Genomic DNA, 26,975 nt, shown 5'->3' with positions numbered 1-26,975 from the left:
TCTCAGGGCTCTTTTATCTGCCTTTTAGAGGTCATTTTATAGTCCTAATGTGCCTGTCCCGTTCCTTGTGTTACAAACGGACCTAGAGCTGCATGAAGATACCGGTTGTGCAGGTTTCTCTGACCCAGAAAATCCTTGGCCACAGCATCACCCTGTTGAGGAATAAAAAATACTTTCCCACTGCATTATTTATCCAGCCTCTCTGATTTCTCCACTGTCCAAAAAAAAAAAAAAAAAAAAAAAAAACCAAAACAAACCAACAAGACCAAAAACCCAAACAAAACAAAACAAAAAACTTTTGATGCTCACCGTTCAGGCAGCAAGCACAGCACGAGGGAACAGCATTAGCTGGGAGAGGTGGTGGCAGCCTGGGCAGATAGGAAAACCTGCTTCGTGCCTGCCTCTCTTGCCCTCGCTCCCTGGCTGCCTCCCCTGCTCAGCGGCACCTCGGACGCCACACTTGGCTCTACTCCCTGGTCCTGTAGCACCTGGTAACAAAACCAGTCGGTGTGTAAATAGACTGTGCGGGGCTCGCGGTAGGGACATCTGGTGGGGAACTGCGCAAATTACAGCCTCGTTTGGAGAGGGCCTCCCTCTCTTAAACGTGTATGTAATTTAGCAGGTAATAACAACGTGAAGAGGAAGGTCTGAGTCACACCACCTAGCTAAAACTGGATCTTGAGTTTTCCTGTATTTGGAATTTATTTTGCTCATACCAGTAAGGCATTTACTGGGCAGACACATTATACTCATCCAGCTGCTCTTCAGGATCATTTTTTTAAAAGGTCAGGATATTGAGGATAACAGGGTGTACAAACATAGTGCTGTTTATTAGAAGCTTCTAAAGCCTGTGTTACTTGCATTAGAACTGAGTGTGTTTGATTTACTGACAAATTATTCAAAATACTCAAATTCAGTAATGATTTGATTGTGTTAGAAGACAGTGCAGATAGTGCAGATGGGGAGAATAGTTGTGATACCCTGAAACAACTAGTTCTGAGAACCCTGCAACCACCCTGTGTGTACTCGGGAGGGGATTCCTTCAGACCAACTGATCTCACAGACTGAAAGTCCCTTCATGGATGGAGAAGGTCTTCCACTTGACTTTCTGCGGAAGGGATCCAGTGTGTGCAACTGTGATGCTCTATAATGAAAAACAAAAGGCAATATGTGGTGACAGCTGGGAAATTTGCATCAAAATTGTGATGATCTGAACTGAATCTCCAATACAGGTGCAGCTGCAATGTCAACATTTTCTGTGGTACACTCAGTGATGGCCTTTGATGTTCTGCTTCTACATGAAGAACCATCTTCCATCAGCCTCACAGCACCATCAGTCCTCCCATGAAAGCTTTGAACCCAATATAGCATTAGGTAGATAATGCTCAGCCTGCTTGCAAAAGAGTTCTTTTTTCAGTATACTGATCCTGTTAACAGCAGTGTTTCTTGAAACCCCTTTCCAACAAGGAATCTGGCAAATGAGATATTCAATTAGCATTATAAAACAGGAAGTTGTTAACTCAAAGGAGGAATGAAGTGAGCAGAACAGCAGAGCAGTGGCTATACTACTCAGATTGCTTAATACGGACCATTGCATTTCACTCAGATGCAGACATACGCACACAGGCTGCAAGATGGTTTGACAGCAAGTGATAAGAACTCTGGAGAGTTGGCAGCCAGAGGACTACAAGGGAAAGACTTTGGAGACCCTGGAAGTCTAATAGCTGCGACAACCAGGGCTTTGATTTACACCTGCAACACACCTATAATGCCAACAGGTTCAGTGGGCATTGAGTGACCAGCACCAGACAGGATCAGCAATGATCAGGTGCAGGTGTCCCTGAGTGTGAATTGTTTCAAAAGTGGTAGAATTCTTCCTCTCACTGAAGAAAGGATGGAGATGCCTGGCATAAGCCTATGCAGTGGTCCCTCTTTTCTGAATCCCTTTGGCATACCCAGTTGTAGTAGTCTCCCACTGTATTTTCTTGGTGTTCGCACTGGAGGAGGTAACTCATTTGAAAACTTTGGCTTTGTCCCACTGGACTGCATCAGAAATTAAACTGCAAGCTTCCTCTTGATTTCCCTTTTTTTAATCTTTTTCTAGAAAACAAGTGTAAAAATATTCCAGAAAGAAATACAGTGCAAAGAACATTGTATGTCTCAAAATCACAACAAAATGGTATGATAAATATAATAAAAATTGTAATTAAATATTAATTTATGAGAGATAGCTCACATTTACAGTTGTGTGAAGTGGCACAGTTTTGCTGTGCACTGTGACACTTCAGTCCTCCTGACTGTTTTGGAGGGAGCTATTGCTGGCTGTAGTGACAGTTGACAGTGGTCGGACAATATAGAAAAGGTCTTTGACAATCATGTTACCATTTCTGATCCTGATGTCATCCCCCTGTGAAATTTCTCCTATCAATATACCAGCCTGAATAACCTTTGGGATAAGCTCTTCAGGCTGAAACTTCCCAGCCCCTTCGTAGTTTTCATTGGCATGTGGTAATGCATGTATTTCCAGAACTTCTTGTGTGGAGCAGCAGAAATGGAAGACTTCCAGGTAACGATTGGTAAAATCCGAAGTGCTTTCTTCACTACTGGAGGCAGATTCTCTGGCTCTTGGAAATCCTGGAACTTTATTAATACTAGTTTGATTCTTTTATCTTCCAATGCACAGTTCACTGCTGCCTGCAGTTCAAAGATGCTTGGTCCGCTGACATAGGCTGGGCTCAAAACAATGATTACCCGTCTGCTTTGTTTAATAGCTGTTACAACTTCATCTGTGTATGCTGGAGAGAAAATGGTGAAAGTTACTGCATTCTACAATGGATTTTTTATCTTATCAGTTCCTTTATCAACAGTTAAAACCCAGAAATAAGGAAAGCCAAGATTAAGAATGTTGAGCAATCATATAACCTCTAGAAATGTGTTTGCTATCAGAGGGTACCATGGCTGTTCTTATACAACTGAAGAACACAACTTTCTGCTCAGGACATGAAGGGCACAGCTGAGACCTCAACACACTTAAACAGAGTCTCAAGGGACACTTGGACTTGTCTTTATCTCTCCCAGGAACAGATACACAGAGCTTTCTAACTACTGCAGGTGGCACTGATCAAAGTCACTTAGAAAGTAACTACCGAAGTATTCGAGGCTTTCTTTCCAGAGAACAGAGTTTGCTTGCAAAGAAATTCTTGTACAAGGAATTTCATCTCAGCCTAGTAGCTCCCAGTGATCTCACTCCAAAGTATGTATGCCTCAGCCACAGGGACCAGGTACAAAGATCAAAACGTTATAAGATTTGAACATAAATTCCACTACCAAATTATACAATTTGTTCTTCTGGTGCATAAGGTTTTTTTGGAAATTGAAACGCAATTTTATAAAAACTGAAGATTTTCTACCATCCCCAGTTACCTTACCTCCTCCTGGAAGAATATCTCTTTCAAGAATACATAACTTGTATCCATATTTATTTTCTAGCATATCTGGAAGAAGCTCCAGGGCAAATTTTTCTTCACTAATTAAAGCAGAGTCACTTTCAGAAGAGTTTATTTTTGCATAGGACACAAACGCATCAAATTCCTTGCCATCTAAAATAAATAAATAAATAAATAAATAAATTCTATACATTAACAAGTCTGGCTGAAGCATTCAGCTTCTTTCTTAATGCTCCTCTTCCATTTATATCTAAGTAGGCACATTACAAACCTAAAATTATGACCTGTTATTGGATTACAGCTATCCAATCACCAAAGACAACCTTGCTCCTCGCTGTCTTGCAGATTTGGTAGACATATGCTACCAAAGCAAACAAGGAAGGTACTCATCTTTAGTGCAAGGCAGTTTAAAGATCTGGTCCCTTCCAGGCAAAAGCCATGTGGTAGGGAATGATTCCCAATCTTTTCTCTCATTTGCCCAAATGCTGATTCAAAAAAAAGTCTTGCCAATGGTCAATCTTCTTTTAAAATATAATGAATCTTAAAGGAAAAATGTTCTTAAATATTAGCTCCTTGCAAAAGATATGCTGTTCTCATACATTGTTATGTTTGTAAACAGAGAGACTTGTGTAAAGAGCAATGGCTAAGTCTGATCAAAATATCAGCTCAGACACCAAGCACTGATCAGTTATTGAACTTTAAGTCTCGTTGAAAGAATGTTTGTGTGCAAATGAAACACAGGTAAAGAATTTTTCTTGGCTTTGATCACCCTGGTACCCATGTCCTGGGTTAGGCCCATTCTTAACTACAAGGCAAAAGCAAATTGTATCTATTTGTTGAATAAAATTTGAACTACACTTGAGGGAGAAGGAACAGAAAAGAAAAGAATTTCTGGTAAAAGCAAAAGGCATAGTGGACTCAGTCCAGTTTCCCAGTTACTTTAGGCCATTTAAGGTGTCCTAAGACTGCCAGATTTGACAGGGGAAGTATTGGAGACAAGCCTTTTGGAATGGCAGGACATCCTCAGGCAGCCCAAATTACATCAGACACCTGTGTTCAATTAGCTGAATTGTATCACAGCAATAGAAACCAGAAAGAAATTCCCCTGTGTAGAGCAGAGTCCCACTGCAGGGTGCTGCTGCAGGGTGAGCTGAGAGGCTCTCTAGATTTCACCACATGGACTGCACCTTCACTGCTTGGGAACTGAGATGCCTACCTCCAGCAGACACCTGTGTTGAGTATCATGACTCACGTGCCTTGGTGTTAACCTCCTGATTTCTATCCCTAGATGTAAGATTAGGATCACAGACATGAGCTAGAGTCACCAAGTTCCCACAGGATCTAGAAGAGCCTGTAGGTAAAGCAAATTCAGAAAACTAACATGGATGAGCTGGGGCTGAACGCTCAAATTCAGAACCAGCACGTAGCAGAAAGTATGTCATCAAAACAAAACAGAGGTGTGCAGATTGGGTTTGGAGGCCAAGAAAATGATCAGACAACACATTGCATCTCTGCTCCTCCCCTCTACTCCTGGATACACCCTTTCAATCACATCCTTCTACTGGTGCTGCAGGTCTTGTGATAATAGAGGAAGATGATTCACTTTGCTGGCTACCCATTGTCTTTTACTGAGTTGTTTTTCTGCCAGGTTGAGCCCATTTAGGCCCACAAGAGTGAATCACCAGCAGCAGGCACACAGGACTAATGTGGGAATTAAAGGTGGAGCAGAGATTCACTAGATTGGTTTAGCTGAACTTCAATTCATCTATACCCTAAATTGAAGCTCCTTTGAGAATGGATTTTAAGTGACTATAAATTGCACTACAAGCCAGGTATTCCTTATTTCACCCACAGAGGTCACTGCAATCTTATTAGACAACAACCACTAACACACACCTTTGTAACATTACTATTACAGTAGCAAGTTAAAAATCAAATACAAAATAAGCACCATTAAGCCTTTTTTCACATAACTGTACAGGACAATTACAAGCTGAGGAACATTTGGTACTGTGTTTAAGATACTGAAAGTGTAGGAAATGAAGAATACCTGACTTAAGCAAATTGATGGCATATGTGGTCTATAAATGTTAGTATCAAATCTCCTGCATTATTTTTTTTCTCCTTATGGGAGAAGGCAGGAATTTTAAGATATGTATCTTAATTGGCTAAGGAGGCCAATTAACCCCAGAGGGGTTCTGGTTTCTCTGTTCACAAGGTCCTGCACAACATGGTCTAGGTTGGCTCTGCTTTGAGCAGGTACCCAGGGGTACCTTCTAATCTTGTAGGATTCTTCAGTTTTCTGATTTTGTGCTGAGAGGGACATGAGAGAAGAAATGATAGAAATTAAGAAACAGCAAAATCAAGTCATAACTGCTGCTTTGCTGCTCTCAGACCTCAGGTGACTTGATATACATCCACATGACGTGAGAAGGACGTGATCCTGCAGGTGAGAACACATTTTCCTTGGACAGAAAGCTATCTGGTCTGCACGTTGCAAATGGTGCTTTGTGCATGAGGTATACGAGAGTGTACAGGCAGGGGACAGGGACTGCCACAGTGGAGCCCAACAGTGTCCTCAACGCACAAGCCTTGGCAGGTCTGTCCTACTGACATGCAGGGTGTGCTCTAAGGGGACTTCCCACAGGTCCTTAAATCACTTTTTTACCAAATAGAGGGGAAATTTTGAGTGATGTCCCAAATTGATTTTGCCAAATGCTTTAGGGCTCACAAAAATGTTTTCCAAAAGGGCAGTTAATTTTCTAATTGTGTATGTACTTACAGGTATCTAGATGTAGCTGTTTCACACTCAGGTGTAAGGTACATATGCAAACACAAAAACCGACTCAGACACCTCTATCTCAAACTGCATCAAGATGCAAGAATTTTTAGAAAAATTTTCTCAGGCACGAACTATCAGAATTCTTTCAACCCATGTAAGAAAATTGTACATTAAGTTCTTTGAAGTAGTCATAGTGATTCCTGATACATTTTTACACTGCGCTGTTTTGGAGGCCTCTTTTAGCTGAGATGATGGGCGATGCTACTACGGAGACTTGAAAAATCAAAAGTTAATCACTCAGGTGCAAATGTCAAGTTGTTTCCAAAGTTTCCCAAATATTCACTTCTCAGTTGGTGCCCTTTATCGTCTTGTTTCTCTCTTTTTTTTTATTCTTTTGAGAAACTTTTTGACTTCAAGTGAAAAATACAATAAACTCTGGAGTCCTTCACTTTGTTATACAAGGTTGTTTCATTCTTGTCCAAAGGTTTTGTTGAACTTTTTCAGAGAACGATTTTGAAACGTTGGAGATGCTAAATTATTTCCTGCAAATGGACTGTCAAAATTCAACTTCCTGCTCTAATGGGTACCCTAATCTTCTATGGGTAAATTAGGGTAAAAGTCTAACTGACATTTCAGTTGGTGTTAGATATTTCTTTCACACTATCTTTCTTTTTTTCCATCTGCATTCACTGAGCATCTTGTAAGGTTTAACAGTCCTTGTATTGGCTCAAAGAGAGCAGGGTCATTAAGAGAACTTAATTAAATGAGTAATTCATACCTGATTATCCCACATGGCAAAAAGCAGCAGAAAAACTGGAGAAAATTAATATTACACAAGGTTTCTTACCTTCTGTATTTTTGTTGTGGACCAGATAACTTCGATACATCAGCACTATTTCAATCCAGTGCTGGTAAATAAAGGCAGTGCACAAAACAAATGCAAATAGAGTAGAAATGGCACTGCATAGTACATATAGGAACAACACTGCAGAAAGAAAAGAGCCTATCATAACTCAGGTTTCCAAAACAATATTGACATTTAGATAAAAAACTCGGTCCAGAAATGGGGACAAACCATCTCACAGTCTTTTTCCTTATCCCACTGGCAAAATTTAGGGAAGTCAAGATTTCATGTAGCCACAAACCTAAACACAGAATTTCAGTCTACCATCAATGACCTTTTTTGCATGGTATCTCTTTGCTGGTATGAAAAGCCAATCTGTGACAGAAGGCACAGAGGAAACAGTCTCTGGTACACTCAGCAATGCTGAAAATAGTAATTGCCTGAGATGGAAAAGCTACATCAGAACAGACATAGCTGCACACAGTGCCCTGCTGGCAGCTTCCTGTGCAACTACAGTGATGAATCTTCACTGTGAACTATGGTTCAACATTTTAATTTCCACACTGATTCTGGTTTGGGCCTTGAAAGGCTTGAAAGGCAGCCACATTCATATCAGTTATGGTAACTTCTTAGAAACATGCATGTGGATACAAATATGCCGGTAGCAAGAATTTTTCTTGCTTCTTTCCAGTCCCGTGAGATACTTTTCTCTCTCACGGAAGATACTTGTAGAGTTCTATAAACTATGAACACCTGCAACCTCGCAAAGCTTTGTTTATGGTACAGTAGAAAAATATTTTGACAATGGATGTTTAGGATTTCTAGCCAATCCACCCAGGGGGTGGCTGATCCTTTGTCCAATTAGACTATGAAGAAAAAAGTCTGTAAAAGAGTTGTAAAATAATTCAATCAATCAATCTTGCTGCACAATTCCTGCCTGCTGGATCTCTCTTCTCCTCCCTACCACTGCGGGATACCACATACATGCATGCTAAGGACTGGGAAAACAGACAGAAATGTCCTGTGAAAATCAGGGAATACTGCTGCTTTCAGCAGCCTCTCTGCTTCAGTTTAGTAGACTGCCTGTTAATGTTCAGAGATGCTACTCTCCTCTTCTTCCTTCCAGTTTCTCTCCATCTTCCACTTGGCTCACCCACCTGCAGTAAGTCCCCAGATAGTCCTGTCCTTCTGAGTAATCCTCAAAATACTGAGGCTGTCAAGATATCTCACAAAGCAAACTTTTCCCACCCAGGTTCAATAAACTTCAGCAACTGGCTAAAAGCCAGTGTGAATGGGGAATTAATTAGTAGCAGAAGAGTAAATCAAAATGTGTCTTCAGGGGCAAATAGTCACCAAATGATAGCTTTACCTCTCTGCTTTCTTTTCAGCTGGATCACAGCGGTAGCATTTCCCACTGAATTCTCAGCAAAGCATGTGAAGTTGCTTCTGAGGTCCTTTTCAGTAACTTCTTTCAAAGTTGCAACATGAAGAAGTGTGCTCCCCTTCAAACCTTTTGGATAGACACTAGAGAGAAAAAAATGTGTATTTGCATGATACCTTTGCTGTTCATTCCCACAATCTCCCAATGTCTTACACACAAAAATAGAGGAGCTTGCAACTTCTTAACATTGATCTTGAACTTTTAATAGTGATGCAATATTCTGGTTTGGAACCTCCATTTGGTTTATACATGGCAAGAAAATACTAACACTGTAAGAAAATACTTTGATAGGCCTGAAGACTGAAAGGTTTATTCCTAGTTCATCTATTCAGAAAAATATTTACCACTTTCCTAGTTTTCAATATATAGTCCCCTTTACTTCTGTAAGATTACTTATGGTTTTCTAAGATGTAAAATATTCACCCAGCAGAAATGCAGAGAAATGAAACTTCAAAAAGGAGCCCCAAGAGAGAACTAGCTGGGCAAAAAGACTGAGCAGCACAGCCTCTTGCACAGGGGTAGAAAGCCCAAGGACAGGATAGGCAAACAGAAAAAGATATATATAAGGGACAGAAGTATAAGAAATGAAGAGGAAACGGAGGAATCTCTTCAGGGTTGAGTGGAGGATATGGGTAACAGATCTGTGTCTGCAATCACTCCAGAATACCCAGAGTTTCTGAGTTTCAGTGTTCCTCTTCGAAAGCCACAAGTACAAGCATCTCTGGGTCATCCTAGAAGGCATCTCACATCAGGCCACTGCAAAATGACAGTATCCCACAGCCCTTCCTCATTACCTCAAGATGTGGAGGAGTAAGCAAGGGCAAGGATTCAACCAAAATCTGTTGGGGATGTTTCATTTATTTGTATTTTTAAAAAATAAACAGAAACTCTAGCCAATGTCTTGGGGTGACCTTATGATGTGTATCCCATATCACTGCCTATGCCCAGAAATTAATTTCTGTGCCTTTCTATGCCTCTAAACTGAACCTGAGAGGGGGAAGGAAAAACTGAGCAAAACTTCTTCAAAGCAGCTTCTTGCAGCTTGTTCAAGGACACACACAGATAGCAATTGGTTTTCCCAGCTGTTGCAGGGGAGGGAGGAAGCACCCAGCTTGCTGTTCTCCGGTCAGTTTTTTGGCCAGGGGTTCAGCTGCTTTTGCTCTGGAGAGAGACTGAGAGTTGAATGTTTCCTTCCCTGGAATTTCAGATTTTCTCCCTTTTCTACTGGACTGTTTCAATATCAGAGCACATCGGGAGGACTTTCCACCGGGCACAGAGGGCCTGGCCCTGGGCCAAGCCCCAGCTCCGAGGAGACCAAAGGGAGGACTCGAACACTTTCCCAGGTTTTTTTCTCCACAGCGAGAGATTTTATTATTTAGCATTATTATCCTTTTCCCATGTGTTTGTTAAATAAATAGCTTTTATCTCTTTCACTTTCCTTCGATGAAAATTTATTTTTTCCCGAACCTGGTGGGGGGAGGGGTGGTTGTGCTTTCTCTCAGAGTATATATTTCTAAATTTGGCGAAACCGGAACAGCCATGAAAAAAGCTAAAACCTTGTTAAGAAGAATATTCCAAATCTAAACATTCTAAAGTTAGGAAAATCCAATTTCCTGTCTACCTCATGAGTGTGTGCATGTGTGTGTGTGATATCATCTTTTTTTTTCCCATATGACTCCTATTATGAACTTCATTTTAGCAGTGACAGCAGAGCTTTTGCTTCCCCCAGTAGACAGAAAATTTAGCCATACAGTTGAGTCAGGGCTGTGTAGTAAAAGATGTACTTGCCTGTGTTGCCTCCACTCTGTTGCTTGCCCAAGTTGAACACTGCGTAAGTGAATGAGAACAGGAAGGAAAGGGAAGTGTAGTGACTATAGGGGTTGTCCCCAGGTCACAGGAAACCTTTCCCCTACATGTTTCTTCTCTGCAGGGCCTGGTTAATTCTTACCAGAGGAAAAGTCCCAAAATTCAGTGCCCTGAAACTCAGTGCTGCAAGTCCTCAGATCTAGTCTGTAAATACACCCCAATGTCTGAGGTACACAAGCTCCTTTCAATGTCCACAGTATTGTTTTGCTGATCTGATTTATTCCCCACTCAGAGACAGCTCCCAAAGAGAGATTGTGTGAATTGCTAGCAAGGCACAACAGAGATCGTGCTTTCAAGAACACTTGAAAACAAGAACACTTGGAAACAATGGATGCAGGGACAGGCAACCAGGAACCCTTCATGTTGAAGCTGTCTCTGAGCTAAAGCTTTAAGAAGAAGAGCTAAGATTGTGGAGAGTTTGAGTTCTTGATTTTATGGCCATCAATATGTGCTTCTGTATGCGAAGGTCACATGCCTGTCACATGCTTGTGGACATACACATTACTAGGTGAAAGAAAAGAGCCTTCTAAGTTTCTTTCAATTAAATGCACTCAGTAAAGTTGTTATAGATGGACTTTTACAGTTGTTTGTGGTGGTAGTAACTAGGTTACTGGGGCAGGAAGGGGGCGAGGGGTAGGTTTTCTCACCTTGTTTCCTGATTCAGTTTCTCATTTATATTCTCCTCGTCACTTCGTTTCCATGTTACCCTCATTGGAGAAACTGTTTCAAACCCAAACTGTACACGGCATTCCAATTCAAGTGGCTTGCCTGGAACAAATTAACACAGAAAAACCATGCCTGCAGGTCACCAGAATATTATTCACTTAAATAGCTTAGAAAGCAAAGCTGGTTTGCTTTATCAAGATCTATCATTATTTATCAATACCTCATTTAAATATTTTCATTTGCTTTTAGGTGAGGAATTGAAACTTACCAAGCTCTGCTTCGAGGATCACAACACCATTGGGATACAAAAGGTTTGGCGGATGAATAGTGTTTTTTGCTGCAACCAACAAGAATAGCATTAAGTATAAAGTTATTATCAGTGCAGAGGACCAAAGAAAACAGCTTACAATTTGATTTTTCAGGTTTTAGGTGGACTTTAACACCTAATCCAAGAGGATGATTTACAGTTCTTGAGGTATCTGAGTGTGCACAGATAAGGGAGTTTCAACAACAAAACTTGTGCAGCTACTTAAACACCTGCTATCTCATTTACTCTGAGGCATTGTCCTCTTTCATGAGCTGAGAAGCTCAGCATCTAGCCTGCATGTAAGATTATTTAGGATTCAAAAATTAGGAACCCCCCTTGCAAGACCCCCTGAAGGGTACAATCCTCATACCAGCTCCCTGCCAAGCCTCTTTCCATGCCCAGTAAGCACAAACAACACACACACACCTCATTCACAAGCACAGATACTTGCACCAAAATAGCCATGCTGTTCTCAAAACTCAGGCTGCCAAAGGGCACAGATAATGACACCCACGGGTTATACCATAAAACCCACAGCTCTGAGGTTCTAGGAAAGTCCCATACTGCAGGAAATGGTGCCATATAACACTTTTTTTTTTTTTTTTTTTTTTTTTTTACCAAGCCACAGCAGAGGAATGTATCACAGAATAAGCTGAGTTGGAAGGGACCCACAAGATCATCAATGTCCAACTCCTGGACCTGCACAGAACCATACCCAAGAGTCACACCATGTGCCTGAGAGTGTTGTTCAAACACTTCTTGAACTCTGTCAGGCTTGGTGCTGTGACGCAAGCCTCTTCCAGTGCCTGACCACCCTCTGGGTGAAGAACCTCTTTTTATTATCCAACATAAACCTCCCCGGACACAACTTCAGGCCATTTCCTCAGGTCCTGTCACTGGTCACCACAGTGATGAGATCAGTGCCTGCCCGTCCTCTTGCCCTGGTGAGGAAGTTGTAACTGCAAGGAGGTCTCCCCTCAGTCTGCATGGCTCTGGGGTAGTATATATGCATATGGCACCTTTTACATGTTTTTCTCACTGCACTGTGAAGTGGGGGAAAAGAACTGAGAAGGATAGTGTATCAGCTCAAGTTCAGTCAGATCAGAATAAAAGCAGAGCTAGTCCAAGCCTGCCTGGAGAATATTGTGGGAATATTCCACAGAAGAATATTAGAAGGAAGAGTCAAAGAGCATCAGATATTTTAAGCCACCAAAGAGCTCTCACAGGTTGGTGAGACATGCTTTCCTGTCCTGACGGGATGGATACATTTTCCCTTGAATTATTAGAATCAAATGCTTAAAATACCTGGGGGGGAAAAAAAAAAAGGATCATCTATTTCAGAGAAATTCTATCCTCATGAGACCATGGAATTTCAAAGGTGTGTTTCTTCACTAGACCGCAGAATCAGGTTGCCTCATTTGACACCTTTCTTTGGTCCCCTAAATCTTGTCCTCCCTTTCACAGAGTGGCCCACTTTCCACCAGGATGCTGAGGACTAGTCCTGTGCTGTTTTCATACAGAAACAGCTGGATTGCATCTATGCAGTTCAGGATATAGAGTAGATATATACTCTTCCTATGGGACCTGTGATTGACTGGGGTGACTACAAAGTCTTAACAGCACTCAACTGTAGATATCTGGAGAAAAGCACTGCCACATCACTCCTTTAGCAGATCAAGCAGTCTCCCCCAGTACTGATCCTGAGTTGCTAGCATGCTCCCTTGCACTGCATTGATGCCCCAAAACACTCTGCCAAGGCAGTATCTGGATTTTGCCTGAAGGACAACCAGAGACAGTAAATACTAGAGGAAAAGTCACCGTGGTTTGTAGGAGAATATAAGACCATGTCATATCACTGTGCCATAGAGTTCTAGCCAGTTTTCTTTAGTAATGCATGCAAAGCCTGAGAGAACAGCTCATGCAGGCAGTGATGTTCTCCCCCAAAGAGCATGCGCAACAACAAATGGCTTGCTTGTTAGATTGCTCACAGCTCTCCTATTTACTCTGCTGCTAAAAAATTACATGCAAGAGAGGTAGAGATCCCACCAATATCATCTTCCCTGTCACTGTCAAATGGAGAAAGTGAAGGTTTCACCCATGCCACAAGGAACAATATTTTACCTAACTCATAATTTCACATAATCCTCTACTTCAGGGAGATGGGTAGGATTGAGATACGCTGCTTTTGCCCACATTTCCAGTGCAGGATTTGCAATCCTTCTTCCTAGTATGCAAATATGTTCCTAATACTCCTCACACTGTACATGGAGAACATTGGCACCAGTTGGAGTTTCATGAATTCTACTCCCAGATCAAGAGTTCTAAATCTTTTGTGTATTTGATCCCCAATGTTAAGAACTACAATAAATCCAAGGCACAATTAGATTTTGAAAATTACAGTGTTGTATGCTGCATGCTATTACTGCTATTACTATTGCATGTTCTAGTTAGTGTCCCTAGATGTCTTCAGAATACTTGGAAGAGGATTTTAATGATCCTGTAGCTAATTCAGTTTATGGGTTTTCAGAACAAGAGCCTGAAAAAAACCACATAAATAAACATAATAAAGAAAATATACTTTACTTCAGGTATTTTATTTTGAGTTATTATATAACTCACCAATGACTTCTACTGTTACTGCTGTTCTCACTGTCCAGTTGGTAGTGTTGTCAGGCAGAGTGTAATCACACACATATATTCCAGCATCTTTGTCATAGGTTGGATTCAAGTAGATTTCATTCTGCTTAAGCTTTAGGCTTGGTCTGCTTTTCCTGTGTTTTACCTGGTGACCATCCTAATGAAAGGAAAAGAAAAAGAAAAAAAGGAAAAGGAAAGGATTAAAGTCTTTTTTCATCTTGCTGTTATTAAATTATATTTTAATGTATTTGGACAACATTTTCATGTCAGTAGGGCTAAACCAAAGTCTTTCCACTGAAGCCCAAAAAGGGACGTATTAGGAGTCTGAGAACATTTTTCAGTTATGCTAAAAAAGATGCGAATACCCTTGACTTTTTAAAAATTATTTAAAATTTACAGTTGATATGAAACTGTGAAATCATGAAGATAATCTAAATTAAACTCCTATTACTAAAGAGCAACAAAAAGGATCACTTTTTTGATGGACTGGGTATTTTTTATTTTGTAAAGAAATTGTTTTGAAAGCATTTTCAAGTTATATTATGAGAAGTAAATCATGAGTTTGTATTGTCTGAGATTGAGAACACTGTCACTACTTTTAGAAGCATGAAAATTGTCTGTTTTTGAAAAGCACCCCTATTTTTCAGCTTAATATATTCATATTCCACTGAGACCAGAAGAATTTTCCTTAAATGAAGTTCCTGAAAAAATCCACTAATGCAAACAGGAAGAAGCTCCTTAACTTCAGCGGGCTTCAGATCAAGATGTAGGTAAAGATATACCTCATTTAAAATTTGAAAGCAAATGCAAAGTAACTTCAGCTAGATCATAATTCTGCTTGAAAGAATAAATAATGTAAATAATACCAGGTAGGAAAATGCACAACTGCAAATTTTAGTCATCTTCCTTTGCTCATCTATACAGGTTTAGATGTTATATTGCCCTCCTTAAAAACACTAAGTCAGTAGTGGTTCAGTGGAATAGTGTTTCATTAAAAACAGGAGTCTTGGATAGAATGGTTTGAAACATTCATCTTAAAATAATTTTTCACCTAACAAAGCCAGTTTTTCTTTGGTATATTTGATAGTTTCAAAATTTGAAATGTCAAAACAAAACTTAAAATGTTACTTTTCAATCATGTCTGTTTTGCAAAGAATTATTTTAATTCTCAATTACTTCAATTTCTTAGCTGAAGAGAAACCATTTCTTGGATTCTGTTTCACAGAATATTTTGGATGTGGTAAATTTCTTCAAAACTCTTCCTTAAATACTTGATATGTATTAATTCAAGATTCTGCTCTTGGGTTGAATTTCTTAGGCTGCATTGCCTGCCAAAGAAGAGTTCAAGTACTATGGCACATGCACATTAACTAGACCTGAAGCTCCACCTCCACTCAGCTGTTTTCAACACTCGATAGACTGACTCTTACCTTGTACCATTTTACATCTGGCTTTTTAATGTGGCTGTAACATTTTGTCCCAGGACAGGTTATTGAATTCCCAATGCCAGCAAGCAGATATAGCATGTTTGTGTCATAACCTGAACATTTTGCTGCCTTCTTTGTTTGAACATCCAAAACAATTTCGAGACATGGGATTTTTCCCCTGAGTGATGTAAAAAAAAAAAAAAAAAAAGAAAGAAAAAGAAGTTAAACATTTAATACACAAACCAAACCAATAATTCTCCTATAGAAGTAGAAACCTTTTGCTCCATTAATCCATTACTTACCCTTTTGCTCCATTACTTACCACATCCTACAGATGTACACTCCAGAAGCACTGTCCCTTATTGGTTTAAACCAAAGTGCATCCCCTTGGAAAGCCAGATTTGAGCTTTCCTTGACAGCCTTCAGTGTCTCTTTATCCTTCTGATGCCAGAACCATTCCACCTTATGTTGATTTAAAAGTGAGTTGTTATAAATGCTGGTAGCATCTCTCTCTGGTAAAGCACACCGTAGAACGAACTCCTCACCATTAATTGCACGATACCATATTTGAGGTTCAACATGGGAACATCCTGAAAAGCAGGAGAGTAAGATATCAGTGCCATCTGAAAGAATGCAGAGTCATGGTGAAAAAATTAAAAATAAAAATTAGGAACACAACCAAAATAGAACTTTACCTTTCTTTAGTTAAATATCCCTTTATGTGATCAGAAGATGGACTAACAGAAAACAGGTTTTCTTAAATATGCAATTTGTCAATGTTCTTGAAAATTTATTCAAAGGTTTCCAAGGGTTTGCTAGACCTTTTCTCAAAAGATTAATGTGAAGGGTTTTTGTGATGTGTAAACTTCTGCGTGGTGCTAACCTGTTAAACCTCAACTCTGTAGAAAAGCAGACACAGCTCTTCTCGATCTCATATTAACGGACAAGGGACTGACATAAGCCTGAAGAAGCAGATCCTGCCCACCACATGCCCTGTTTATGGTAAGATTGAGAAACATATTGTCCCACTGCTTTTAAATATTCATCCTCCCAGGTTTCAGTAACTTTCCCTAAAGTTAAACACATTTTTTAATTTTGAAAGATGTGATCAGCCATCCTAATGCCCCTCCTGCCACTCAGATGGTTGTGACCCTTGAAAGTATGGCAGGATTTCACTCCAGCAGAAGGGAGGGCATGACATCTGCTCCTCACCTGCTCACCTGGGAAACTCTTTACAGTTTCATTTTCTCTCTGCAAACTAAATTGCATCAAGCTCCTCCAGATATATTGTGTGTGTGAAAGACTTTGAAAGATCAGTCTCATTCTGCTTTTGTCTTCCTTCTCCCCAGTCCCTGCCTCCCTGGACCTGATGCTGGAGACCTAAGTCACAGAAGCAATTCATTTGTCCCATCTAGTTCTCAGAAATTCTTCTTTACATTTGTCCTTTTCATTGGGGAACTGATTTTTGAGTCAAATTTATGGTAGACTGTATAACCAATACTTCAAAAGCTTGCAGAAAGGCTATTTGTCTGACACAAGCATGGATATGTACAGGAAAAACTCACAAAAGCAAGAAAAATTAAGATCTCCTTTTTTAAGTTTTCAGAAAGCACCACAAACACCAAACCTCACTGGAGCAGCCTCTTACCTGGCAAGTTAATCTCTCTAACTTCTACCCCACTGACAAACAATGTTAGTATCCAGCACAAAGTGAGCATGATTTCCTTTATCAATTTGGGTTGATGCTCTAAGACATTTTCTTTAATAATCATCCAGCTTTCTGTAAAAGAGAAAAACGGGGGGGGTTTTTTGTAAATAAGATAGATCATTTTGTAAATAAAATAGATCATTGCATATTTCATTATGTACCTCTATAAAACTTTGCAAACACTATTTCCTGCATATTGTGTTTTTTAAAAATGGGGTTTGCAGCACTTTTCCTGCTCACACTATTTCACAGAAATGGAATGATTTCACAGAATGGATAATACTCAAGACTATGCAACAATCTCTCTAAATGCACCTTTCATAGAATTTCTTACAGATGGATTTCCAAGTCATACCTACAGCAATGCAGAACTCCACCTCTGGAGTGGAAATGTAGATCCTTCCTCCTTTGATAGGAGCATGTTCTCTAAGATGAGAGGTAAGATACCAAATAATATCAGCCTTCAGCTAATGATGATTATCAGCAAAAGGCTGAGACAGGCATAAATGGCACCAAAACTCCATAGAACACCACTGTAGCTTGAAGGTCAACTGGCCCAGAGTGAGCTGATTGGATTCCTTTGGTATTAAACTAAATCTGAAGATGTGCTGCAGCTGCAAACAGCATTGAGCCCATGAGACCGGAGGACTATGAAGGAGTAAAACCCTCAAAGCATGTCTTGTGTGGGCACAGGTTTTTGGTTCTCGCTTTCACCCAAGATATGTGCTCCTACCAGGCTTTGCTACCAGCCAAAATGGACATACATTAGGATGTCTACCAGGGCCAGCAGAGCAACCTAAAAACCCCTTCTCCTCCCCCATGGCTTACCGGGGTGTGCAGAATCAGGCCTCACTTTTGCACCACGGTGCTGCTCTGCACTGCTTGAACAACCCTGGCAGAGCCCTGCTTAGCAGGGTAACACCCAGAGGACCGTAAGGGACCAGCTCTGTGGTGGTCCCTCTGTAAACTGAGACAGAGAGCACCCAGGGGATTTGGGGCAGGTCCTCAAAGCACTCAGCTGCATCCAGAGCCCTATATGACAGTACCCTGAACAAGGTGAAACCCCAAACCATATTGTTATATCTTCCCTCTTCTACTAAGAAGTCTGATCTGCATGCCACAGCCTTCTCAGCTGCAGGCTGTGCAGTGGGCATACTCAACAGCCATGGCTTAATTCGGGTATTTAGTAAGGACATATCCAATGCCTATGACTGATGCCTGGAGCGCCTGGTTCAGGAGCAAAGGGCATCTACTTTGCTGATGTTCAGTTTGCGCAGCTGTGCATTGTGCAACTGAGCCCTCAAGGGGGTTTTTTCTTTCCTTTGGCCACAGAGTGACTCTGCATTTACAATGCTGTCAGAGAGGCATTGAGTCAGCCCAAGGGAAAAGCAGAAAAGGTTGGGCAAAGGCTAGTCCCTTGTCTGTTGGCACCTCATGCAAATCAGACACTACTGATACTGGTTAGCATCAACAGAGCATCCAGCGCACACTGAGCTAGAGAGAGGTGATGAGAACTCCCACGCTGCACTTTTCCAGGCAGCAGTTTTGTGTAGCAGGGAGAACTCTTAGTCACCATTCTCTTCAGAATGTCTCTATTCCTTGCAAGTGAATGGAATGATCTATTTTTATGCTCAGAGCTCACAGGAAGTAAGTTAACTCATTTGTCTGACCCCATCCTGGTGCTTTGTTACAGGTTGGCTGCCAGCTGTCATCACCCCACACATCTTTTAAAATCATCCTGAGACTCCAAGCCTGTATGTATGTCTGAATAAAGTGAGTTTGCTACCAGCACTGGGAAAAGCCCTCCATAAGTTTATCCAACTTTTTTATCCACTGCAAAAAGATCAATGGATCCTGACTCTCAAATCTGGATTTATGACACCTGTGAAGACCTTGCTCAAGGCATTCATTAAGGCTGCATCTCTAGGCATGCTAATTCTGTATAAAACCAAGAATGATGTTTTGAGTTATGTCATCCGACAGCCCACATGGCAAAGGCATGCTGGTGCCCGTAGCAATCAGGACCCAAGGCCCTTTTGTGAGGTTCATTGCCATAGTCCCTTGAGCAGGTGAGATGATGGAATAGGTTGCTGTTGACTAAAGCAGAGGGGCAAGAACTGATCTCTTCACTCTGGTGACCAGTGACACAACTCAAGGAGACAGCATGAAGCTGTGTCAGGGGAAGTTCAATTGGATATCAATTGTTCTTCACCCAGAGGATGGTTGGGCACTAGAACAGGCTCCCCAGGGAAGTGGTCACAGCACCAAGCCTGACAGAGCTCAACACTGGACAACACTCAGGCATGTGGTGTGATTCTTGGGGTGTCCTGTGCAGGGCCAGGAGTTGGACTCAGTGATTCTGATGGGTCCCTTCTAACTCAGCTTTTTCTATGATTTTATGAACTATTGATCTGTCCTCCACACTCCACTCTCCCTTGACCACAGGCAAATGGTCCAGCCTCTCTCCTGTGACAGCCCTGGTACTTTCTGGTGACTCATTAAGCTGTTAAGCCATCAGAAGCTATTTGAAGAGTGCCTAACCTGGCACAAGATAAGCAGTGGAAGCGTTTACTTCCTGGCTTCCCATTTGTGTGTCACTGGGGACATACAGGCCACATGTAGTGAAACTACAACAAGTGACCATTCACAAAGCATTTAATAGTGCCAGTGATGTATAATCCCTTTGTTCTCCAATTTACTGCCATATAAACAATACCCTCTAAGCTGAAAAAGGTCACCACAAATGGGAAAGAAGTGCCAAAGGGAAAGAGTTGACTAGTGAATGTTACAGCACTGGTTAGCAATCTTTATAATTTTTCTGTTGTCTTTAGCTAGGCATGGGAAAATACACCACTGCCTTTTCTTTTTTTTTGCTATCGGATAATGCTTTCATTAGAGAATCTTGTAATCTTTGCATTTTTATAGTGTTTAAAAAGTATGGTAGGATGTGAAATTAAGAATCATCTTACAAGTGTGCTTGACAGGAACAGGGAAATTCACAGCAGAAGCAGACAGCAATCACCATTCAGGTGTATTTGCACTGCAGATGGACTTAGGTGATTTGGTGACTCGGTTTACTCAAGGACTCATTTTTTCTTTGTCAGTATCTACCAGAGAAGAAAGTATTCTACTCTCGGCAACTTATTATCAAATGTCTTTCTACATTCTCCTGCTATGTACACAGCCATATTATCATATCCTTAGTCTAGGGACTTAGGATGCCACTTAGTTGGAAAGTATCATACATGCAAAGGAAATTAATGTGGTCTTCACATAATTCCCTGTGCTAAAAAATTGAGATAGAAAAATAGGAATTGTATTATATTGCCTATGTTTCAACTCCTAAAGGACTCTTAGAAGAAAACAGTAAATTTCTATTTCATAGAGTTTTCACAGTATCACAGAATAAGGTGAGTTGGAAGGGACCCATAAGGATCATCGAGTCCAAATCCCAGCCCTTTTTGAACTCTGTCAGGCTTGGTGCTGTGACCATGTTCCTGGGGAGCCTGTTCCAGTGCCCAACCACCCCCTGGGCAAAGAAGCTTTTTTTGATATCCAGCCTGAACCTCCCCTGACACAATTTCAGGCCATTACCTCAGGTCCTATCACTGGTCACCACAGTGAAGAGATCAGTGCCTGGCCCTTCTCTTCCCCTCACGAGGAAGCTGTACACTGTGATGAGGTCTCCCTTCAGCCTCTTCTTCTCCAGTTATTTACATAAAATATAAGCAAAAGAAATCAAAATCAGTTTCTTGAGAGCTGTGCCAAATTTCATGATATCTCTGAAATCTAGTAAAGAGTGGCATGCCACAATCATTCCATCGAACAGTTCTGATTCTGATGGAAATCACTTCACTATGAAAGATATCAATTTCTGTGTCTTGTATTCAACTTATCAATGAAAAGGCAAGCATAATCTGATTCTAGGACTAAGATTAGTAATCTTAGAATTAGTAATCTTAGAATCTTAGAATAGCCACATAGGAGATGAAAAAATTTTACCACGTCTATGAAATAGAAAAGAATATCTAATGAAGCTACTTACTAAGACACTACTGTTTGCCTGACCAAGCAGTTAAAGCCAATTTACTTTAAAATGCACATTCAAAGGCAATAGAATTAACTCACCTTCAAGCAGATGGGGTAGGGAGAGCTAAAATCTGAAGATAAAACATATAGTTAAAAAAAATTATCTCAAAATCTTACTTGCACATCCTACACAACATGATAAGAATTGTGGTTAGTTCTAGCTGTGCACTGCGTTGAGTCTGTTTCCTTTACAGGAATTTCCTCTACCTCACTGTCATCATCCCTTCCTTTCTCAGTTCAGTTGCATTAAGTTGAAAATTTCCGGGTCACTTTCTTGTAAAAAGAACATGGGAAACACCTCCTAGTAAAAGATCAAAGCCTCTTGGGTTCTAAAGTCTTCTATTTGCATTGTGTGCAAAAACGTGTTGGATTTTTTAGTTTGCTTCATTTAAGAAGGGTAATGTTTCCCTTTTTTTTTTCCCATATGCTGGTCTTAGACAGTTTACAAAAATCTCTAATATCTGAAATCTACAAGATTATTTCAATACAGAATAATATTAACTGTAAGAGGTGAGTTCTCCTTACCATTAATGTCCTCAGCTGCCTTCCACACCCACTGCAAGTGGCTGCTGTAAGGGGGCAGTGTTACCTCCTGTGTCCTCCAAGTTCAGCCTCATTAGTTACCCAAACACAGCCTTGGCAGAAAGGGAAGAGAAGCCTTGATGAATCTGAGCCGCCTGTGGCCTGCCCCTTGGACCTGAAGGCAGAGCACTTCAGCATACAGTCCCACTCAGTCCAGCCCCTCTTTCTGGCTTCCTGCTTGGGTGCAAAACTCGTAAAAGATAGACTGCACAGTGACCCAAACTACATAAAAGCATCTCAGAGCACTTTGCCATCAATTCAGATCCAAATGATCCCTATTCCAGTAGAGGCTATGTAAATATATGTCCATCAGTTTGCACCAGACTTATTTCAAGAACAGTAGAACTTGTTTTTCTTTTCTTGTGTAAAGTGCTCTATCTTTACTGCATATTGGGTCAATCACTCTATTTCCACAAGAAGGTAAAAAAGGCTGTTTGTTGCGTAACAGGGGATTTCAATGTTGCCTCTGTTTATGTACATATTCCTTTATGCAATGACCAGTATTAATGCTTGATCCTGTTGGGGTCTGAGCTGAGCACTTGGAGATAGAGGATTTGTATTCTCGGCTTTCACCATGTTTTTATCTCTCTGCTTATTGCAGACCAAAGCCCATTGATGATCAAGTTTGGTGATTGTTTCCTAAAATATATTCAATGTTTTGCCCCAATACAAAATACACATTTGGTTTATAAGTTACAAAAGGCTCCAATGTATCTCTGGAGATGTCAGTATAAAGAATTAGGCTTTTGAAGGCGTCCTGACTAGAAAAAAAAAGCACTATTATTCCCTCTTCACTTAAAGGAATTAAAGAGTGCAACACAGCTGAAGTCAAGGCCCTTCTGCTTAAAGCTCAGATTATCGGAAACAAATGGTTCTTTCACAGAGATGCATCTTAAAGACAAAAAAATATACTTCATTCATTTCAGCACAAATTGTTGTAGTGTCCAAGTAATAAGGTTTACCACAATCAAAAAATTAAGCATAACAGTCCAACTATTACATGAGAAATACATCTTAGAAATACAACAGGAGCACCAGTCACATAGAGTTCTGAAAGCCATGCTACCAGAAGTCTGAGTGGTATGTCATACTGGTAACCACACGGGATGAAAATCTTGTACATAGTACCAAATATTTGGCTAAGCCTCTGCTCCAGTTCACCCCTTTGTCTTCTGTAAAAGTAATATAGATGCTAAAAAAGCAGCCTCACACACTTGCACTTCCAAGGTTCATATTTATCCTTGGCTTCTAGACAAAGTGTATAAAGAAGAGGGTAAAGGACCACTCCAAAATATCCTCCCTGCTTCCTCTCTCTCCCCACCCTCTCCTCTCCCTTACTCTCTAACCCTCCCACTCTGCTAAAATTTACCAAATTTTATGCTATAGCTCCAGAAAATTGTACCTCCCCACCCCTGTGGAAAGTCAAGTTTGGGGGCTTTATCTTACCTTGTCCATTTCACTTCTGCTCAAGTGAGAAAAATGTATCATCTCAAGATGTGTGCAGTGTAGTCTTATAGTACTGGGAGGATAACTTTTTTTTCTATTCTCGTACTATTCTGGCACTACTCTGGCTTGACACATTTACACATCACCTCCTCCTCTGCCCAGCTATGGTTAACACCTAGCAGGTAAGAAATTTTGCACCCTGATTATCTTCTACACCGTGTCAGTGGTGTTGGTTCTGCTGTTACAGGAGGTGTCTGAACAATATCTAAACATGAACCTCTGTCCATTTTGTACTAGTTTAAGCACTCAGTGAAATTACATACAGTCACAGGTGGCTTGTGGAGCTTGTAGGTGATTCTCTGTGAAATAAAGGAAGGTGGTGTTACTTAGCACAAATTTGCTGTACTACGGTGCCTTCTGCCTTGGGCATCACGGACTAACATGTCTAGAGCCACAGAGGTACTTTGAATGTACTAGTAACTGAATAGCCACATGCCAAGAGAGAAAGAGCAAAGCAAATTCTCACCATGCAAGCCTTTAAAAACTTTTCACTCTCACAATCATTTGCAGTTAATTAGAAAAGATTGTCTAGCACCTCAAATTCCATAACTATTCTTTCTTGCCTTCCTTGGTAGTCCAGCCTGCTTACTGCAAGCCAAGAAACATAAACCTGACAGGGATGGCCACAGATGAATTTTCAGCTTTCTTTCAGAAACTTACTTTACTTCAGCTTAAAAGTAGGTCAGAGTAGTTTCTGCATTACTCTCACAGGAGACCTTACCGTTATAATGGCTTTAATGCCCATCGAACATTTATTCTAGGATACATCCTTGTATGGATATCATTCCTTAACTTGAAGAACTCTTCTTTCTAGTGCTTTTCTTTACCTGTATGCATTTGGTAATAATGCTCCTATTCCTCTCCCTGTTCATTTTACCAACCTAGGCAATTTAAACTCTTCTAGGATCCCTTTTCATGGTTCCCCTGGTGATCCTCATGGCTCTGCCTCACAGGTCTCAAGGTCTTGCTTCACTGGAAGCAATTCATTAGTATTTGTCTTTCCTTCATCATGCTGGAAGCTGGAGACACTCCTGAGTGTCACAAGTTTTCATTTCCAGTTTATGAGTTCCTTCCTTGTAGATGAATTTTTGTTGCTAGTCCTTAAAGACAGTATCTTCCTTATGTATTACATAAATAAATATGCTTAATGTACTGCTTATTAAGCCACTATGCACAAATAGAGACATTGCTATCACAGCTGAGAGATAAATATTTACTTTCAAGTCTCCAGAAAAGCCTGAATCCATAAATGAGGTCTTGTGATGATGTCCTCAAGAAATCCCTTTCCTAGTGATATTCAGATAATTCCTAGTATATACTGCCAGCTCTTCAAGACTAGACATGGTCACTTCAGAATTTTCCCAACTGTTTCTAAAAAGTCAAATTTCTACAGCATTACAAGTAGTTTTGGAACCTCTTAAGGAACAGCATTCCTTCACCATAGTCAAAACCCCTAAAACAGCTACAATTTCCCTTCAGTGAATAGCAAACAGTTTTGTAGCCATATAGTGGAATGATATCTCCAGCACGCAACTGAAATTGGCTTAGTTATGGTAGTGGTCAAAAGCAACAGAGCAATAACCCATAAACCTATTTGATTATCTTTCAGAAATACCTTAAGGCATCAATGTACTGAACTTTATTATTTTTGTATTTGATAGGTTACAAGCAACAAATATATTACATTGGACTGTGGTACATCTTGCTGATGTACACACTATTACTTACCCATGGAGGCCAGATGGGAGATCAAACAATGCAATAGAAGACAAAACCCTGTGATGACTTGTTTATATATATAGCTGACAAAAGAAAACAAAAAAAAAAGATAGTATTGTGCCTTATCTGCAGCTGCTTTCGCAGAAATTCAGAAAATTTGAATTGCTGAACTACAGGAAGCTGCAAGTTGTGGATACTGCAGAAAGCTTGGAAGCTGCTGCTTCACCCAGACAGCCAATCTACTTCTAGTTTGGAAAATTATTTCCCAAAAATGCAATCACATTTTCTTTTTCAAAACACTGAATGCTTTTTAAATACATCACAAGCATCTCATTAGGAAAGGAAACATTTCAAACATTCTTAAAGTCTGTAAGCCAGACTGTAGTCATCTCCAAAAAGAAAGCAACTTTTTTTTTACTTCCTCTGAGAAACCAAGATAAAAAAGGACAACTTCAATATATAACGTCAGCTCTAGAGTAACCTTCCAGGCCACATTCACACATCTACCTTTATAACTGTTAATCTCTACTTTCTAGCAATTTTTAATGACCCGAGGAATCAATCTACCGAATTCTGGTTGTGACACAAAAAATTCTGGACCATTCTGCATAAATCAACTATGTAGTCCCTTAAGGTCTGAGATGTCCAGTGAATACTAACCTTGTCCTTCACACACAGTAGTTCTGTGCCCAGAACTTGTTGGACCATCCTTAATGGAGCTCTCCTTTTTCATGCTGACTGCAACAGCTATGTTTAACTTCCAGTTCAGTAAACACATTGATGACAACTTGCTTCTGCAGGCATCTTCAGTTGCTCTGCAACATAACCAGCAATCTTAAGGTTCCCTCCATCCTCCAGCCCTTCTGCAAATCTCCTGCATTCATTACAATCTGGAAAGTGGTGGAATTGATAGGATTTGTCCTTATGCTTGGATTTGGAGTGACACAGCTGGTTCGGAGGGGGAATTTACTCCTGTTTTACAAGTTCTACCTCTCTAATCTCTGTAAAGAATGCAGATGGTCATGAAGGAACAGAATTACTTATAGTAGGAAAAAACCCTCTAATTGACAAACCTTATGCAGTTATAGGCCCTTATTCACTACCCTATAGTAATGATACTATATACAATAGTCCTTATTCTTCCTACATTTATGTTACAATTATCAACAGACAAGATTTCTTTGATACTGTTTTCCTTCTAGCCTGTGTTGTGTCTGGTAGAATTCAGTAAACCAGTAACACTAAAATAATGCAGACACAGACCATGTTCTCACAGTCAGTTACTATGTTGTAGTACATAGCAAGAGAGACAAGAAATTTCAAGACTGGTGGCTTGCAACAGCTGTCTCCTTGCTGATCCTATCTGTGTCCTCCTCAGGGAAATTACATGTTTCAATAGCTTTTTTTGGATTTGGCTTTGTTTTAATCTTCCTAAACTACAAATGAGACATTCGTTGTTTGTGGTCTGACCACGCTTGCTTTTCTTCCATTTTTTCTTCATACCCTAAGCTTGGTTTTTGACACTTACTTGTGGTGGTGCATCTCTCCCCCCCACCCCTCAGGTCACACTATGAGCTGAGAAATAGGCCTCAGCCTTGAACAGCACCTGGACTGAGCTCTCTTGAAGAAAGTTTCCAACCCAAATTGTGGCCAGGAGGGAAAATTACTATGACTAAAGCCTACTCTCTTCAATGCTATAAAGAGCAGTCCTAAGTAGGACCCTTTGAGCTCTCCTGGACCACAGTGAGCTGCAACCAGCAACCTCCTTCTCAGAGCCAGTGAACTCTCAAGCCTGCTATATTTGGAGGATCACCAGACGACAGCAGATCCTGGGCTGACACCCCCACTGCTCAAGGCTCAACTCTTTGTCCATTGAGAAGATGCAAAGGCATCTGATGTGAGCACATCACTGAATTCGAGGGGCATTTTTCACAGGTATACCTTATATATATTTC

The 26,975-nt window shown here is 40.5% G+C and overlaps 1 protein-coding gene across 1 annotated transcript; it reads right to left on the bottom strand.

Moving 5' to 3' along the window:
• Window positions 1–72: 72 nt before the first annotated feature.
• LOC104686314 (interleukin 18 receptor accessory protein) lies at window positions 73–25,788 on the bottom strand. The gene is given in 15 exon segments (XM_019283043.3): window positions 73–152; window positions 310–2,459; window positions 2,461–2,795; window positions 3,429–3,599; window positions 7,076–7,213; window positions 8,442–8,596; window positions 11,027–11,147; window positions 11,314–11,382; window positions 13,972–14,146; window positions 15,420–15,594; window positions 15,739–16,006; window positions 17,065–17,196; window positions 21,253–21,848; window positions 25,030–25,103; window positions 25,681–25,788. Coding segments are annotated over 11 exon segments (1,791 nt in total). The 5' UTR covers window positions 17,189–17,196; window positions 21,253–21,848; window positions 25,030–25,103; window positions 25,681–25,788; the 3' UTR covers window positions 73–152; window positions 310–2,399.
• Between the last annotated feature and the right edge of the window lie 1,187 nt (window positions 25,789–26,975).

This window comes from Corvus cornix, chromosome 1 (assembly GCF_000738735.6).
Source record: "Corvus cornix cornix isolate S_Up_H32 chromosome 1, ASM73873v5, whole genome shotgun sequence".
Taxonomy (NCBI): Eukaryota; Metazoa; Chordata; class Aves; order Passeriformes; family Corvidae; genus Corvus; species Corvus cornix.
The sequence above is the reverse complement of the archived record's forward strand: the minus strand, read 5'-3'. Positions and strand labels throughout refer to the sequence as shown.